Genomic DNA, 19,282 nt, shown 5'->3' with positions numbered 1-19,282 from the left:
AATGGGACCATGCCACACTCACTGTAAATCAAATAATTAGTGAAATCAAGTATTAATTTAGATTGGAGTTCTCCAATGAGCATGGCAAACAAGGGTCAGAGAGTTTGGTTCTTCAGGAGAGGGAAACTTTGTTCTGACATTCCTTCATATTATCATTTCATGCATCCAGTAATATTTTTCAAACTATACTGTGTCAGGTGCTGATGTGCCAGGCTATGAGGAGATTCAGATAATAAGCATTACAACCTTTGCCTTAAGCTTACTGGGACTACTGACATCAAGGACTTGAATAATGTGATGGCCATTGTCTTCAGTAGCCATTCTGCCAAAGATTAACCAACATTCTAACTAGGAAAATCCTTTTGCCAGCCCTCTCCATCCACAGTGCGCTCTCCATAAGCCTCATGCCACAGTCATTTATTTAACCTGAGTCTGGGTGCCTCATTCTGTGTTGTACTCTGACCCAGTCCAGCTAAAGGCTAAGCCACAGGGTCCCAGGATGATCACTGTGAATTAGCATAGCCTTTACCGGCTCCTGCAAATATACCCAGCCTTGAGTTAAATTCAATTAGTTTTTCTTTAAGAAGGGAAAGAAATCCAATTTTATCAAACATGGACAGACGGTGGAAGGCACTTTGATGTTACAACCTCTCAGTGATGCTTTACTTAGTCACAAGTTCATAAGCAAGAAGGCTTAATTACTTGGGAAAACATAGGATTAAAACTGGATACAATGGCTGAGTATCCGCTTTTGGGCGACTTGATTCGAACCCATGCACCCAGTTCGTGTGTGGTGCAAACTTTGATGTGCGCTATGGCAAGCTGAAAGTCATCACCCCCCTCAGGGAAGCTCCTTCATACGGCATTTGCAGGATGTATAGGCGGAGAGGCAGGGCCTGCCCAGGCCTGTTTGCTCAACTTTGATGTCCAAGCAGCCACAGGCCCCACTGTTTGCTCTTCCACTGAGGGATGGATTGGGAGCCTCCTACCTTTCCCAGTGGACAATGGCCAGCAATGGAGTGTGACAACTGTTGACCATTCCAGGAGCCTGGCAGACCAGAACAGGGCTTTGGGAGGTGCAGAGCCTGGGAGGTCAAAAGCTGTTTATAGGAGAGCCATTTCTCCAGATGTAGCTTTCCTTAAAATCTAATGTTGGTTGGGTGTTTATAGTGGAAGTAAAAATAGTCTCATGAGTTTTAGCAGGTACCAAGTGTTTTGTTTGAACCTCTGTCCAGTAGCACTGGATATTTGTAAATTGAAAATTTAAGTCTTTCCTATTCCCTTTATCCATGTATATGCAGGGGATAGTGGTTTAGAAAGAAAATGGTATGATTTAGATCCTTATAATTTCTAATTCCTCAAAAAAGAAGCTGTCAAAACACATTTGATAGAGGAATGGTATCCAGAAGATATAAAGAACTCTTATAAATCAGTAAGAAAAGGACAAACAACTCAATTTTTTTTAATGGGCAAAAGATTTGTGCAGACACTAAAAAAGATGTATGGTAAAGCACATGAAAAGATACTCAGCATTAGTCATTTAGGGAAATGAAAATTAAAATCATGAGATACCACTACATACCTATTAACTACAATGGCTAAAATTTAGAAAAATTGACAATACGAAGTGCTGACAAAGTTGCAGAACAATTGTCATCGTTGCTGATAGGGGTGCATGATGGTATAGCCACTTTGGAAAACACTTTGGCAGTTTCTTATAAAGGTAAAGGCAGTTTCTTACCTTACAACCCAGTAATACCAACTCCCAGGAACTTGTCCACAAGAAATAAAAACATACGTCTACAGAAAGGCCTATATGTAAATATTTAAAGTAGATTTATTCATAATCACCAAAAACTAGAAATCACCCATATATCCATCAACTGGTTAATGGGTGGACAAATTATGGTGCATCCATACAGTGGGCTACTATGCAGCAATAAAAAGAACAAACGACTCTTACATGCACCACATGGACAAATCTTAAAAGCCTTGTGCTAACTTAAAGCCAGACACAAAAAGCTACCTACTTTAATTCCAATTATATGACAGTCTGGAAAAGAAGTAGTTTAGGGACGGAAATCAGGTAAGTGTTTAGGAGCGGGAGGAAGGGCCCAAAGTCTTTCCTATTGGGGTGATAAAAATATTCTAAGTCTTGATTGTGGTGGTGGCTATACTACCAAATCTCATCAAATTGTACATCTTAAAAGGGTGAATTTTACTATGATAATTGATACTTTAATAGACTGACATAAAAAAAGCTTTAAAAAGGTCATCCCTCTCTATTTTTCATCATTAATTGTGACTAGTGGCATACTGAAAATACATGTTGTAGTGTCAAAATGAATTCTATTTATGACCACCTGGAATTCCTGTTGCTGCATCTCACGTTAGAGTACTGTATGTTTTGATTGTTAAGAGAGAAGATTTGTGAATTCACACGATTCTTGGTCATGAAGTATAATTACTGATGAATAATGAAATGATAAATTCACTTTACACGTGGTATAGAGTAGGCTTGTATAAATTCACAAAGCGTCATATGATTCTTCTTTATAGTAAGGAGAAAGTGCAGGGTACAGGACTGAAAGCTTGCCTCCCATCCCACATCATTCTTGGGCAACTTGTCCCTGGACTGCCAAGCAGGGAGATCACCTAAACAGTGTGGCCATTATGGTACCTCAGGAACCAAACATCCCCAAAGAATGGGTGGTGGGAGATTCAGATTTGAGTCCACCTGGGCTTGCTGGTTGCTTTGAAAGCCCCTGCCTTAGAGAAGGTGAGACCGTGAGGCAGAGCACATAGCTCCAGCAGAACTGTTTGAAATTCCCCACATGAGTCTCCCTCCCTCCTTCTGCCTTTTCTCCCAAAGTGCATTTCATCAGCATCGGAAGGACTGCTTCCCGGCACTGCCTTCCCTGCTTGGCCAAGGTCCCTGAGGAGCTGAGCTAATGAGTGGATAACACGCATTTGCCAAGGCCTTCCTGGATGTGGTACCTGGGCTTTGTTAATTTTAAAATGCTACCATCCTTGGCTAAAGACCATTTAATTCCCTCACACAGCAGTCATTTATTTTTAGCATTTGCTTATTTTCCCTCCACCTTACTAAGGGGAGGAGGGCATTAAACCCCATCTTTAAGAACCCAGCAGCCCAAGCCAGATTGCTGTCCTGCAGGAGAGGTTTTACAGGCCTTTGTGCAACCAACTTCACAGGTGTTCTTAGAGCAAAGAGCCAGTGCTGGTCTTGCAAGCTGGACTAGGGGCAATCTCCCTGGAAGGCTCTCTGTCCTTGCTGCTGGCCAGAGACAGAGGAGGTAGAACACTCCTACACCTGTCTTTCAGTGCAAGTTCTTAGGGGGCTTGATCACATAGAGGTCTCTCCTGCCTTAGTGGCCTTTAGCCTCTTCCCAGGGTTCCCAGCCTATTTTTGGCCTGGCTGCTTGTTGCAGAGTGGTGCTTCCTTCAGCCTGAGGAGGCTGGGCTTTATGCCGTCTGATCACCTGGTGGTAGTAATGATGATGGCTGTGGATGATTGGGTGCCTTCTGTGTGCCAGGCCCATGTTAAGCACTTCCGATGTAGTCTGTAATTCTCACTGCAATCCTAAAAGGGAGGAATTATTATCCCTATTTTACAGATAGGGAAAATGAAGTTCAGAGATGCTCATAGTTGTCTAGTAAGTGAAAGAGTGAGTCAGGATTTGAATCCAGGTCTCTGAGCCCCAAGCCCTTATTCTTTCCACTAGACTGGACTGCCTATGGAGGGAAGGGCAGGCAGCAAGACCATGGGATGGACCAACAGTTGCTGGGACCAGGAGTCAAATAATCTCAGTCAGAGTTTCTTGATGATAGCTATGTGTTGGATGATTATGAGAAATTTAAAAATAGACAAACCACTCTCCTTGTCTCAAAAAGCTGACAGTTAGAAAAGGGATAAAACAAGTCTCACTTTAAATGAGGCAGAATGTGGTCAGTGCCCCAGAGAAGATCATCTAGAGTGCTGAGGGGAGATCATGAAAGGAGGCGCTTTCACAAGAGGTGGATCTTGAAAGATGAACATGATTTTGATCGTCAAAGGTGGAGGGTAAGGACAGCATTTCTGGAAGTTGGGCCATTGTGAGCATAGGTTCACAAAGGTGAGAAAGTAGGAGTGTACCAGAGCTAGTAGGAGAACTGACAGGGTCTGGAGACCAGAGAGTGTGAAGGAAAGGCCTTGTCCATCATTGACCATGTTCCTCTCATGCTGTGACAGTCTAGCACGTGGTACAGCTCTGAGCGCTAGAGCCAGATTACTTGGGTTCAAATCCAAGCTCTTTCTCTTACTAGTTACGTACCTTGGCAAATTCCTTTACTTATCTGTGATTGTTTACTCAGCCATAAAATGGAAATGATAAATAGATCTACCTCAGTGAGCTATTTTGAGGTATAAATTTGTAAATATATGTAAGTGTTTAGAATAGTGCCTGTCATATAGGAATCACTTGGTAATGGTTTGCTACTTTAGTTAGTAGTAGTATAGTAGTAGTGGTTTGCCTTTTATTATTATTTTTATTACTGCTGGAGGGCTTTGGAGATTCTTTTTCTAGTCCTCTTTATCTGAGAAGCTTGGCCTAGAACATGGGACCCCAAAGTAGGGCTTTTTGATGGGTGCTGGCTCTTGTCCCAGGTGGCCACCTGCCCAATGCAGGACAGTGCCCAGTATTTCCCAGCAAGGGAGGGTGGGTGAGGGTGCTGGCCAGGTGCCTGGATGCCAGCACCATGCCCCCCAGAAAAGTGTGCCAAGCTTGACATTTCTCCCACCCACCGCTGCTGCTGTGGCTGATTATCTCTGAGTAACAAAGAGTCATTTCTAATCCCATTTGGAATCGTTGCTCAAGATAATCCTGTTTTGTAGTAATGATATTCCAATTCCAACATGCACCCGATTCTAGTTTGGCAGGCACATGCCTTGACCTCAGGCAACCCACGACACTGCTCCCTGGAAAGCAATGCCAGCTCATTTGCCTAACATGACAACTTCAGGGTGTGTTCCCCCTCCCCCACTTCTCCAATGCTGCATCCTGTCCTGGGGTTCTGTGTTCACCGCTCTCTCCATGGAGAGTATCAGTTGGGATGCAGGGTATCAGGAGAGCACCCAGTGATCACCCAGTTCAGCTGCTTGGGGAAAGATGGTTCATTTCTAGGGACTGCGATATGATTCACTCCTGCATTCTTCTTTAGAGACATCAGAGCCACGGGGCTCTGTCGTATTCAGTAGTTGTATCACTGATTCCATTGAGACCATGGATAAATGCCTGTCAATTTGACAGATTAAATGAAGCTTAAAGAGGTAGCAATTATGTTGGATGAAAGAATTGGGGACATGAAAAAAGAAGAAGTCAGTAGGCTAGAGCAGTGGGTAAATCTGTGCTGATAAAAATGAACAGGCATGAGTGTTTTAGTCACAATTAAAATGAAAATCCAACTGTAAAATTCAGATTGAGAGAGACCCAACTTAACAATACTAGCATGTAAAGCCTAGGAACTGACTGAAAACTCAACGTGTGCATCAACAGTGTAGTGTTAAGGCCCCAGAAGTGAATTGATTCAACATATATATGTACTAGGCCCTGTGTGCAAGGAAACATGGTCAGGCACAGTCCCTGCTTTGGGGAGCACATCATCCAGTTGTGTGTGACATAGTAAGTAACAAGGGCTCTGGAAGGAGACTGCCTGAGTTTAAAACCTAACTTTACCTCTTATTAGCTCTGTTTCCTCATCTGCAAAATGAGAATAATAGCACTTACCTCAGCGTAGGTTGGTTGCTAAGATTAAAATACACATAAAACTACTTAGTGCAGTACCTAGCACATAGTACATATAGTAGGTATCTGCTGCTGATATTAATATTTTTGGTTTTTTAAGAAAAGAGTTAAGCTGCAGAAAAAAAAATTTTTTTGTTCTCTTGTTGTTGTTATTTTTGTCCAGTGTATAAGAGATAAACCAGCCCCATTATACTCATGGGTCATTTGCCTAGAGAGACCCCAGTCTGGGCTCATACTATAGTAAGAATCCCTAACAACCAGAGCTTAACCAAATTGGCCCATCAGTTGAAAGACATGGAAGGGTTTTTTAACTACAGGTTGAAAGGGCATTTAGAACTAGGCTGAGGACGTGAAATGGGATGTCCTGGAAATCCTGTGATGGTTGATCTTGATTTCGTGTCCCTCTGCTTAATGTGTCATGCCTTTCTTGAGCCTTACCCCAAATTATCTCATCTTGTCTGGGTCCACCATTGATTTTGATCCTTCTCCATCTGAATTGGATTTCCTTTCATGGCTAGCTGCTATGCTCTGTTTTACTTTAACTACTATCTGAAAATATCACTGTCCCTGGCACATAGTAGGGGCTCAGTAACTATGGGTTAACACAACAGACTAATGGATGATTGAATGGATGAAAGCCAGTGTGGTTTAGGGGAATGTACACCAGATTTGGCCCCAGACAGACCTTAATTTGAATCTTGGTTCATGTGCTTATTTAAATATATTTTTATTGATTTCCGAGAGAAAGGGAGAGGGAGAGAGAGATAGAAACATCAATGATGAGAGAGAATCATTGATCAGCTGCCTCTTGCACACCCCCTATTGGGGATCGAGCCTGCAACCCAGGTATGTGCCCTGACCAGGAATCGAACCCATGACCTCCTGGTTCATAGGTCGATGCTCAACTACTGAGCCACACTAGCCAGGCCATGTGTTTATTTAATGTGTATACATGGGTAACTCATATTGTCTTGCTGAGCCTCAGTTTATTCATTTATAAAATAAGACTAGTACCTCATTGCCAGTGGTTATATGGATCTGAAATAGTGAATGTAAAGTGCTTAATATACTGTGGCTACTTTATTATGATTACTGATCTTTACCTTTTGAGGGAAGTAAACAAAAGATTATTATCCTCATTTAAGGAAATTTGGGCACATTTTCTACACAGGTACCTTGCTTTCCCCCTAATCTTTAGTTAGTTGCCTAAGGAAGCTGGCTTTAAAAAGAAAACTGCTTCACCCCCAGCTCATGCCCACTGCCACAGGACTTCTATTTGTAATACATGCCATTTGTCTTTGGTCTGGCCACCCTGATTTCCTGACTAGCCAGTAGGCCAAATGAGACACAGCTCATTTGACTTTCCAGCAAACCTCCTGAGCTGTGACCTCTTTGCTTCCTCCCCTCATCGAAGTGTGCACTGGGCTGAGAATAAGTCAACTCTTTGTCTTCTCCTTGGGACCCATGACACTCATCACAGTGACCCTGTGCTTTGGATGTGGGGGGTAGAGGGAGGAGGAGTTGGCAGAGCTTCTCCTGAAGCTCAACATTGTGTGGGGACGACCTGGAGCTGGGATCACTGCCCTTCTTGCTTCACCAACTCCAGCTGCTCGCCAGCCGTCTTTGACACGCGCCTGGCCCAGCATAGGCCTCAGCTCACACCACAGGTTTCCTCACTCTTTCTTAAACAATGTGATGACCCCAAACCCCTCCGGCCACTGAGAGCAGAAAGCCTTAACATCGATCAATGTAGCTGTCCTCCCATGCATTGTGACATCCCACTGCCCTAAAAGTGGGAGCTTATCAAGGTCAGTGTGAGCCAACCTTCCTACATGTGCTCCCGCCTCTAATCTCATTGACAGCCTGATCAGCAAATTAAAATGGGCTTCATGGAGCTGTGGCTCCAGAGGGAGTTCCAGGAGTCCCAGGAACTGCCATGTAGGGGCCACTGTCCTGTTCATTTCCTCGGCTTTGTCTGGGAATTGCCTGTAGCCCAGGAAGGGGCTGGTGCTCAGGAGAGGAAGATGGAGGTTTTCCACAGCTAAGCTGCCCGTGGCCTCGTTTGGTAGGAGAGGGCTGGGTAGGGCTGAGACAGTTGCTTTACACCTTTCTCCCCCATTTCCCACCAAATAAGTTAAAGATTTTATTTATTCCTCCATTTATTCATGCACTCATTCAGAAAACACCTATTGGGAGCTGGGAAAGAAGGTTGAGACATGGCTCTTACCTGATAGTCTAGTGAGAAAGGCAAATAAAAGTAAATAGGAAATGACAATATCCTGGGATGAGGGTCACCTGCCATAGGGGTGAGTATTGGGTTCTGTGCAGACAAAGAGGAAGGGGGTGGATCCAGCCTGGAAGATAGAGAAGGCTCAGTTGAGTTGGTGACAGTCACTGAGGAACCCTGCCAGTGAATGAGGACTAGCCAGTTGAAGCAGGGGGACACCCTGAGCAGGCGGAGTGGCACATCTGATAGCTAATGCTCAGGTAGTTCATTGTTTTCACTAGATCCTTAATTCTCCAAGATCACTATCAGCTTAGCAATCAAAAGTTCTGCAGTTGTGAGACTCCCTGAAGGAATAAACACATTGTTAGGTTCAATTAATGATAATAGAAGGGGAAAGGGAATAGGACCTTTTAAAAATCATCTATCCATGTTGCTGCACATATATCCAGCTTGTTTCTTCTAACTGCTGCATCATGTTTCATAGTGTGTGCCTACCACATTTAACTTATTCATTCCCCAGTGATGGACACTTGATTGTCTGCAACTCCCCACTACCACAGAATGCTGTGCTAAACGTCCCGTGTGTTGCCCTTTATGGACCTGTGTAAGAATTTCTCTGGGATATCTATACTCAGAAGGAGAAGTGCTGGGCTATAGGGTAAGGTACTTTGATTTGACAAAAGTATTATATAAGATTAGCTTCCAGAATGGCTGCACCAGTCTCTACCCTAACAGTGCATGAAGAGTCTCAGAACCCTATGTCCTCACCAATACTTGGCATTTTTCAGCTTTCTAACTTTTGTTAATATGTTGAATTTGAAGTGATATCTCATTTTAATTTGCATTTATCTAATAACAAATGAGCTTGAGGCTATCTCTTAATATACTTTTTGTTTGTTTGTTTTCTCCTTTGGGAATTGACTATAAGTTTGCCTAATTTTTCTCTTGGGTTGCTGAAAACTGAGTTGAGACAAAGTGCTTCTACAGACAGCTACCTGGGAGTCAGTATAGGAAAGTGAGAGGCAATATAGCAGATGATAAGAACATGGACTTTGTAGAAAGACTGCCAGGTTTGATCCCACCTCCACCTCTTCCAGCTGAATGACTTTGGACAAGTTACTTAACCTCTTAGTGCTTCAGTTTTCTTATGTGTAACCTACCTCACAGGGTTGTTGTGAAGATTAAATGTGTTAAAATATATATAGTGTTTAAAATAGCACCTGGCATATAACAAGTGTATACAAATGTCAGCTTTCATTATTAGATTACTGTCTTCCTCTTACTTAGCCATATACTATACCCTTGAGAAAATATTTACTTGTACCAGCAGGCAGTAGAAATAAGGCAGAGAGAAAATAGCTCTCAGCCTAGAATCAAAGCTTACCGATCCTACTCACACGTGTAACTTGCTGAGGTCTTGGGCTCTCTGGACCTGCATTCTCCTGTCTGCCTGTCCCCAGCTCCAGCATGGCTAGCTTTGTCCTGTTGCTGCTCCACTGCGAGCCTGTCAGCTTGGTGCTATCTGTCCCCCACAAACTTCACCTTCAGTGTTTGCAAGGCTCAGTCCTTTTGGTGCGTCAATTCATGGGGAGATAAGAACAGAACAGATTCTGATGGCCACACGAAGGCAAGCACTGGTGCTAGAGCCAAATCACTATAAGGACAGACCCCCATTCTCTTGGGCTGCTATAAACATTTTTTTATTTCTCCAGTTAGTAAGGGAAATAGTGCATCTGGATATTATCTCTAGCCTTTGAGGTTGATATTGGCATTGGTAGGCATCTTTTCACAGAACACCAGAGTTGGCTGAAAGAAATATTCTTAAGCCTTTGCTCAGTGAATACCTGTGGAGTAGTCAGTATAGTTCCTTTGAGTGGAGATGTTTTCATGGTGTTCTCTGCCCCCTTTAATCCAGCTGTTAAAACTATGACGGCCTAGCTCATACACTATAGCCCATTTGGTACCAGCTACTTAAATTTAAGGCATAGTGCCTAAACTACAAAATGTCAACCAGTATGCCAGCACCAGAACAGAGGGGAGGCTGCAGTTGTCCTCTGGTGAATCACCTTGAATAGCAGGGCCTGCCTCCCTCTGTGATGTCAGATTCTAATTTTATGGCTGACCCTGTACTCCTCTTCTCATCCAGGTGGGCCAGCTCCCCATCTCCCCATGGAATTCACCTTCTCCCAAAAGCAATTCTAAATTTGGGGATTTGTTTCTACTTAAGCAAAAAATGTCAGAGGCAGAAATCACTTCATTCCCAGCCTCCTCACTACTGCTCCAGGTTACTGCTTCGTTTGCCTTGCCCTATGGTACCAGTGTATTCCTTGGTTTCTGATTCCTTACTTTGTTTGTGGTTTACTATTTTTGCCTCAGTCTCCAGTCCTTGCCATCTGACTTGGCTTCTGACTCTCTGATTCACATCTCTGCTGCCTGGTTTCTGTCCCCTTGGTTCTATTTTGACAATGAAATTCTTGGCACTCCAAGCCTTCCTTAGCTTTCTCTCACCTGGCTAGTTTCCTACTCTGTTTCTGCCCTGTTGCAGCCCACAGGTCCATGAAGTTCTTTTGGTCACCAAAACTCATCATAGTCATGTAGCCCTCCAGCCTGATCTGGTCTGGCTTCTCCAAGAATGGCCTGATCCCTGTAGAGCTCTGGGTTGGATGTACGTGATGGTTGTTAAATGAAAAGCCTACTAGCCATCTGGCAAGGTGTTTGGTGCCACTCTTGGCCACCGAGCAGCCACGGTTCCATTAATCCTAGCTCTATCCCACAGTGGGTCTGCTGTCTTTTGAGTTTTATTAAAAGTGAAGGGAATCTTCTCTGAGGTTGCAGAATGAGTTACTAGCTTAGATGCTTACCCTCTTTGGCCTTCAAGTTTGTGAAGTGAATTGCCCATTCCCTTTGATTGTATTAGCAGCCCCAGGGCTGAGTCTAGTCACTCTCCTCTCCCCATCCTGCCAGACCACTGTCTGCCCTCCGGGGCCAAGGACAGCATACTTGGTTGCTTGGACACGTCTTACAGCCTGCAAATTGGACAGATAGAATCAATACTCATGAACCTGAAGAGGCCCAGGTAGCACAGTTAGTGACACTAGCTGCCTAGAGGGACAGCCTGCCATGGAAGGGGGTGTGATTGAACAATGATTGGATACAACAGCTGAGGATTAACCAAATTATGTCCCTTTGAGTTTAGATCGACAAACCCTTCTGTCTTAGATTTTAAAGCAAGCTAACTTGTGCAGAATATAGAAGAGCTGCCTTCTTAATATAGGGCTATATCAGCATGAATCCTGGGGCTGGTCAAGTACAAATCTGGTGTGTACTTTGGCCCAGACTCAAGTTATTATCACTAGGATTATATGAACAAAGGGATGAGAGCTCATATTTGTGCAACTCCTTCTATGTGCTAGGCACCATGGAGTTTTACATACTTATCTCAACCTACAAGGGAGGCATCATTATCTGCATTATTCTGGTAAGGAAATGGGGTCTTCAGAGGTGTACTTAGTTGTCCAAAACCATAGTCAGTAAATGATAGAGTTTTGATTTGAACCCAAGTCTCTATGCTTATTATAAAATGGCATACTGTCTTCCCAATTTAAGTGTCTTATTCATACTTCTCTTGATTTCCCCACAGCCTAACCACAGGGCCAGGTACATAGAAGTAATAACTAACATTTGTTGAGCACTTATTATATGTCAGTCCCTATTCTAAGCACTTTACATAGATTAACACAGTCATGTGAACTAGATACTCTTGTTATCCCTGATAATAATGACATTGCAAAATGATGATTTTCTAATTTCATCCTTCTGTCTACATTTATTACTTTCTACAGTAAGGAAGAGTTTTCCCTTCTCCCCCTTTGACTTATTATTTTCAATATGGACTCCTGAAATCTTATTTTACTCAGTGGGTTGTAATCCATTGCTGTCATTATTCATATTGTTGCTTAGATTGCCCCAGATTTTAAAGCCAGTGTTCTTAAACTCTGTACCACACTACCTCTTTATCAGATATTATTCCTCGCTGCCTTCAGTTAGTTTACCTATCTATAACAACCCTTTTGTACCCTCTTGGCTTTTAACACTCCGGTGTGGGGTGAATTTCCCGCCAAAATATAAGCTGGCGCGGGCAATTATTTAGGTTTCCCGCGCAAAATCAGGGATTTTTATGATACCTATTACCCCAATGGGTATGAAACGGTTCGCATACGCAGGTAGGTATCTTTGTGAACGGCAAACAAACAAATATTTGGTAATACGCAGTTACAATCGGCCCGAGTTTACATGTTTCCCGCACTCCACTGCAAATCTATGAACTGAGTTAAGACGGCTCCCGCGGAGTACGAGCAATTCACGCGAGCCGACTTAACTCGTCCCCCCCCCCCCCCCCCAAGTGTTAATCTGGGAAACAGGAAGACTAATGCCAATCCTATCCAAATTGTATGTAAACTAAGAGTAAACTAAGTGTGGCCATGGGGGTGTGCTCACGGGCAGGGAGCTCTGGGGGTTTGAACTGCCTCCCTTGGCTCCAAAAGCCTTTGACTTGCTCCCTCTTTCGGCCCCTGACCCCCTGGCTCTGAAGCCCTGGCTTCTCCGGGGGCCAATGTCCTGACATCCTGAGTGAGGGCAAGCCCAGCAGAGACAGCCTCAGGACTCTCCGCCTCCTCACCCACCTCCCCAGCACCTTGCCCGTGGGAACTGGACTGCACGCCTCCTCTGCCTTCCAAGGACTGTGGCCTGGGATTCAGCACCACTGGCCCCTGGCTGGGCCCTGGCACGGGGGGGGGGGGGGGGGGGGGGGGGGCGGGGGGGGGGCACCCGGTTCATGTATAGTTGCTTTTATAGAGGAGGAAGGGGCTGGGTTGGGAACTGTTAGTCACCAGTCCTTAAATAAAGCAGCCGACGCAGAAAAAAAAAAAAAAAAAAAAAAAAAAAACCTGGCAGAGTTTGCTATGAATTAAATATATGAGTTTTAGACATGGGTTTTAGCTGCTTTAAAGACCCTTTTCATTTCTCTTTGGGATCTTAATCCATATCCTCAATAAATTACCTGTGACAGTTGTCCACCAGAAGATCCTTTTAGGTATGGTAAGTAGACATAGGAGACTCACCTGACCATGTTAGATCAGATGTGAAAGAACTCAGCTATGTGGGAGATGGATTCTGGTTCTTCTACTTACTCCCAAGGACTGTGTGTTTGAATTACTGAAATTCATTCATCCATTCAGCAAATAAGTGAGCCAGCATTAGCCTAGCACAGTGATGGCAAACCTTTTGAGCTCGGCGTGTCAGCATTTTGAAAAACCCTTACTTAACTCTGGTGCTGTGTCACATATAGAAATTTTTTTATATTTGCAACCATAGTAAAACAAAGATTTATATTTTTGATATTTATTTTATATATTTAAATGCCATTTAACAAAGAAAAATCAACCAAAAAAATGAGTTTGCGTGTCACCTCTGACACGCGTGTCATAGGTTCGCCATCACTGGCCTAGCACCTGGAACAGTAACTAGAACATAGCATTGGATAAGTAATGTTGAATAAACACTTTGTCTTTTATAGTTGTGGAAACTGAGCCTTAGAGAGGTGTTAAATAACTTGTCCAGAGCCTCTCAGCTAGTAAGTTTCAGGGCCAACTTTTCTAATTCTGCCTTTGACACTTGCAGAGTTCATGTTCTTTCCACTGTGTCATTCATGAGTAGAGGCAAAATCTAATCCTCAAACATGCTTCAAAATCATACTTCCTGGGTCTTTCCTGCTTTTGACACTGTGTCTTTCTGATTTCTTCCAGTGTGGTGCAGGTCCTGCTTGCTGCTGGTGCTGACCCAAACCTTGGAGACAATTTCAGCAGTGTTTACAAGACTGCCAAGGAGCAGGGAATCCATTCTTTGGAAGGTAAGGGTGGGCTACTCTGCTGTTCTGAGCACTCTCCTCCCTGTGGCTTCCAAGCAACCTTGCTCTGTGCCAGCTCTACCAGCAACTCAGAGAGGGCCTGCAAGTGCCTTATCCTCTGGAAACTCATGGAGAACCCAAAAATCTTGGAACAGATGGCTCTATCATTTATGTCACTTAAGAAGTCTTGGGGAATAAATTAGAGGCCTAACTTCATGAATGGGTTGGGGGTGAGGGGAACCTTCCACTGCTGTTTTCCCAAAAGCACCTCAGCCTGTGGAACCTCAGATGAGAGGACAGTGGAGCAGTTTTCTATAAAATAAGGCAACTGCATGGATTGTGGATTTGTTCCTCCTCTATTTCCTGTAAACTTTCCCTCTCCCAGAACTAGAAAGCAGCCTTACTTGTTTCCTCAGCCTCAGAAATCCTTCATTACTACTGTGAATACTGCTTTTTTTCCTTCTCCCGTATGTAAAATACAATCTCCCAAAGGGGAGTGGCCCCTCAACTTACTGTGTGACCCAGGACAAGTAGTGGACCTTCTCTGTGCCTTGATGCCTATGCTTATAGAATGGGGTAGTTATCAGTGTCTGCCTGGAGTGTTGTGTAGGTGGTTGTTTGGACTTCTTCAGAAGAAAGCAGCAGTGTGTGCACCTGTACCAGGGCTTGATCACGTGTCTATTGGAGGGTACCTGGGCAAGTCAGTCTGTGTTGTCTCTGGTGAGTAGTTCTTCCAAAGTGGGGTCGAGAAAATGGCAGGTTGCTTTGGCTGCAGTCAGAAATGAATATTTTACATTTGAGTTTTTGCTTGTCTAGACTGTCCCCCACTGCCTGGCCATTACCCTGGACCACTCGCAGAGGCTGAAATCCCTCTCAGTTTCTAGCAACAGGGCAGCTGAGCAAGTGGCTGCTTTAAGGTTGGCAGTGATGCCAGGAGGACAGATATCCATGCTGACTGCCTAAGGATCAGAACATTGACCTGGAGGGAGGTTTCAGCCAAGGGGAGCAAGAGATGTCAGAGCTGATGTGGGTGTTCCTCAAATTGGCAGCATGAGGGGAATGTCAAGAGCATCAGAGCATTGCTGCCCAGATGAAGTGTGAAGTCGCCCTTCCCCACCTCTTCACCTCTGTAATGCCACTACTTCTGTCAAACTCCATTCTGCAGCTAGTTCCTTCACAGAGCCTTTCCTGTCCTTGGAAATAATTGCAACCTGCTCTCAGCTGCTCTTTTGAATATTCTTTAAATCTTGGCCTTTTGTATGGTTTTTGAACTCTCATCTGCCCATGTATTTTCTTTCCTCCTCAGCTGACAGTTCCATGTGTAGACCGTGACCTATGCCTCTTTGGAATCCCCACTGAACTGGAGGAATTATTTTCACTTTATGTTTCAAGCAGAGGAGAATTTCATGAGTGCCAAACTTGCCCTACAGTTGCAGTTTGATATGAGGGGACTCCACTTATGGGCTGTCTTCTTCTCACTCAGACACAGCTTTGCTGCCTGCTTTAGCTCTGTCTTCTGTTCGGATGCTCTTACCAAAAAGCAAGGAGGAGCATTTGCTGAGAGGGAGGGCCAGGAAGAGGGGAAGGGATTATTTGAGTGCCTTCTCACATGTTCTCAGGATCCCAGCAGAGCTCAGTAAGCATTTTTTATTTCATAGAATATCAGAGCTGTGAAGCCATCTATTCCAACTTCTGCTGTTGCATGATCTCCACCCTCTGTCTTTGTTTTGTACCTTTGTGCTTTATAGTTCTGTCCTGGTTGGTACTACAATCAATATTGTAGATCAGTGGTCAGCAAACTTTTTCTGCAAAAAGCCAGATAGTAAACATTTTAAGCTTTGTGAGCTCTTCATTGTGGTGCAGAAGCAGCCATAGACAATGCACAATTGAATTTGCATAGATATGTTCCAATAAAACTTTATTTACAAAAATAGGCAACAGGCTGGATTTGCCCCATAGGCTGTAGTATACCTGTTCTAGGTATTTTCTCCTTCCTTCCTCTTTTCCTCCATCCCCTTCTTCCCTCCTTTCCCTCTTTCTATTTGAATCAAAGACTAGCATATAAAATACATGATGGCAGGGATCCTGTTTAACTCAATAGTGCCTAGAACAATCCTTCCTTCCTTCCTTCCTTCCTTCCTTCCTTCCTTCCTTCCTTCCTTCCTTCCTTCCTTCCTTCCTCCCTCCCTCCCTCCCTCCCTCTTTCTTTTCTTTTCTTTTCTTTTCTTTTCTTTTCTTTTCTTTTCTTTTCTTTTCTTTCTTTCTCTTTTTTTTTTTTTTTGTCAAACTCCTGTACCTTTTCAGCTCTTATATGTTAGCCAGCCTACATTCTAGGTAGGTAGGTAGGTAGGTAGGTAGGTAGACAGATAGATAGATAGACAGACAGACAACAAAAATATTGGGAAAGGCTATTATAACTATCATGAAATAAAACTAAAAAAATTAAGTATCTTAGCTTATTTTGTATGACCTACAAAATTAGTGAATAGGCTTCCTTTAAAAAAATTTTTTTTAATCCTCACCCAAGGATATGTTTTTATTTATTTCATTGAGAGAGGGAGAGAGAGAGACACATCGATTGGTTGCCTCCTGTACACTCCCTGACCATACGTGTCCTGACTGGGGATCAAACCCACATTCTAGGTATGTGACCTGACCGGTAATCAAACCCACAACGTTTTTGGTGTATGGGATGATGTTCCAATCAACTGAGCCACCTGGCCAGGGCCTAGTGAATAGGCTTTCTATGGACTTATTTATTCATTCAAAAATAGTTTAAATTTTTTTAAAAATATGTTTTTATTGATTTTAAAGAGAGGAAGGGAGAGAAAGAGAGATATGGAAACATCTATCAGCTGCCTCCTGCATACTCCCCACCAGTGATCACGCTCACAACCCGTGCATTTGCCCTGACGGAATGAACCAGTGACCCCTTGGTGCGTGGATGACACTCAATCCACTGAAAATTTTTTATTAATTACATGTCTATCTAGCAGTCACTGTTTTAGGCACTTGAGTTAGGATCCCTGCCATCATGTACTTTGCATGCTAGTCTTTGATTAAAATGTTTATAAGGACTATATTCAAGTATAGAACCCTAGAGCACTTGGTCAGGACAAATTTGAAGCATCATTTGACATTCACAACTATAAATCTTCCAAACTTTATTTTTTTCTAGCTTCATTTCTCTATCATGTCCACAAAATTTTAAAGAGATTTTCTCAGATTTCTTGCTAAAATAAAAATATGTTTGGCAATTGTCATGTTTCTTGCCCAGGAACCCTTTCTCAGGAGGATGTTAGGTAATTCTGGCAATGTCTGGTCTCCTCCTTAGGGAACCCATACTGGTACTTAAGTGTTTAAGAACTGTTTTTTAAAAAAATACACTCTAGAAATTTTGTCAGGAATCATTGATAAACTCATTATTCTGTAGTTTACAAGATTGACCCCTCTGTGCACTTTTAAAAAAAATTCCAGACTACCCTTGCCTACTACAGTTTTCTGGCCGCTCAGCTGATTTTCCCTGGCATGTCAGTTTGGATGTGTTCTGCTATCCAAATTCATGGACTCTATGGAGTGATAGTCCTTTCAAATCATCTCAAGGCCTTTAGTTCCTTCTTAGCCATATTTTCCTCTCCTTTTTCCATTTATAGATATTTCATTCTTTCATCCATTTAACCAATATTTATTGGTTGCCTACTGTATGCAAGCACTATACCCAGCTTTTGGTCATTCTCTTTGATGAAATAGACAGAAACAAATGAATCCTCTTGTTCTCTTTTCTTCAGATGGGACTGACCTTTTCACAGGCAGTTACCTGACTTGTGGGAATGTGGAAGAGGGTAGAGTAGAACAAGAGGTGCAAGCCCCTTGCCCAGAGTGTGTCTAGGCAAATTCACAGGAAGGTCACATGCTCAAGAAAGATGGACAGTCCTTCACTATTGGAGCATAGAGACAGTAACAGAGTCCATCAAATTTCTAAATGATATTTCTGTGGGCCTCAACCTGTGCTCAGTGCTAAAGGGAGGTGGGTAAGTTGTAATTTGTGACCTTGGCAAGACCTCCCTAAAACCATATAATATATCCCTTGTCTGTCATATCACATTGTGCAGATCAAGAGATAAATATGTGATGTGTGAATTGTAAAGTGTTCTACAGTTGTAATTGCTTATTAGTTTTATTTATTTGTAATCCAGCATGCATTTACTGAGTATCAGGCACTCTGCCAAATGCTGGGAATACAAAAATGAATTTACATGGTCTAGCCCCTCAGTAGTGCTCGCAGTCAAGTAAGACAGACTTATAAACAAGGCACCACAGTGCAGAGTGGTAAATGTAAAGGTAGATATACACAGGATGTAGGTAGCGCTGATATAGGTAGAGATAAGTTCTACCTCACATCAGGCTGGTGTCTGGGAAGTGTCACAGGGTAAGTGACTTTGAATTGGCCTTAAGGATGAGTCGGAAGTTGCCAGGCAGACTAAGAAGGATGAACCCGCCAGGCAGAAGGAGCAACATATACAGAGACGTGGGATGGGTGAGTGACAGCAGGTAGACTCCTCTGTCACATTGCTGAGAAGAATAGCAAGAAGTAAGAGTGGAGAGGAAATTGTGGTTCCACATGGGAAGGATTTTGTAAGGCAGTTCTAAGAAGCTCATACTGTTTTCTGCCATCAAAGGATTTTAAGCAGGTTATGCTCAGTTTACATTTGCATTTTAGATGGGCCATCCTGACTAGATGGGTGATGAATTGGAGGAGAGAGATTAGCAGTAACTCTTGACCTTTATGGGATGATGAACCCCTTTGAGAATTGGATGAGATGCTAAGCTCCTCTCCCCCAAAATGCACCTATCATTTCTGGGGATTTCTAAAAGTGATCTTTGGGAATGGAAAAATAGATTTTAGAAAAATATTAGGAGGAGCTTGAGTTCTTGGTAGAATGTGGGAATTGATGGAAAAGGAAGCCTCCATGGTGACACCTCAACTTTTGATCTGGGTAAATAGTTGGACGTATGGATCTGGAGTTTAGAGGAGAAGTCTGGCAGAAGATAGGGATTTAGGAGTCACCGGCATTTGCTGGAGACTTAAAACAATAGATATGATTGAAACTGCCCAAGGAAAGAAATCCGTCACTCAGGGGACCAGCATTTAAGGTGTGAAGAGGAAAGATATTTGGTCCCCAGGTAAGGGGACCAAAGGGCATTGGAGAAGTTGTCTTATATTCTCTCAAAGAGGCTCTATATCTGTTCTGCCTGTCCAGAATAGGTATAGCCTGGAGAGAAATGAAACTCGTGCCCTCTTTGCTGAGACTTTGTAACTGATTGCCCCATTCCTTGTGAAATGCTTCT

General features: G+C 43.2%; 1 protein-coding gene across 2 annotated transcripts in view; it reads left to right on the top strand.

Annotated features, from left to right (window-relative positions):
- The window catches only part of CLPB (ClpB family mitochondrial disaggregase), a 159,162-nt gene that overhangs the window by 38,904 nt on the left and 100,976 nt on the right, over positions 1-19,282 (top strand). For both annotated transcript variants that reach the window (XM_070425556.1, XM_070425555.1), the window contains exon 4: positions 13,833-13,936. In XM_070425556.1, coding sequence (XP_070281657.1) covers positions 13,833-13,936 — 104 coding nt within the window. The remainder of the gene's footprint in view (positions 1-13,832; positions 13,937-19,282) is intronic.

Source organism: Myotis yumanensis, unplaced genomic scaffold, assembly GCF_028538775.1.
Source record: "Myotis yumanensis isolate MYYU_CA2020_CCGP unplaced genomic scaffold, mMyoYum1.0.hap1 SCAF_10, whole genome shotgun sequence".
Classification (NCBI taxonomy): domain Eukaryota; kingdom Metazoa; phylum Chordata; class Mammalia; order Chiroptera; family Vespertilionidae; genus Myotis; species Myotis yumanensis.
Note: the sequence above shows the minus strand (reverse complement) of the source record. Positions and strands in the feature narration are given on the sequence as shown.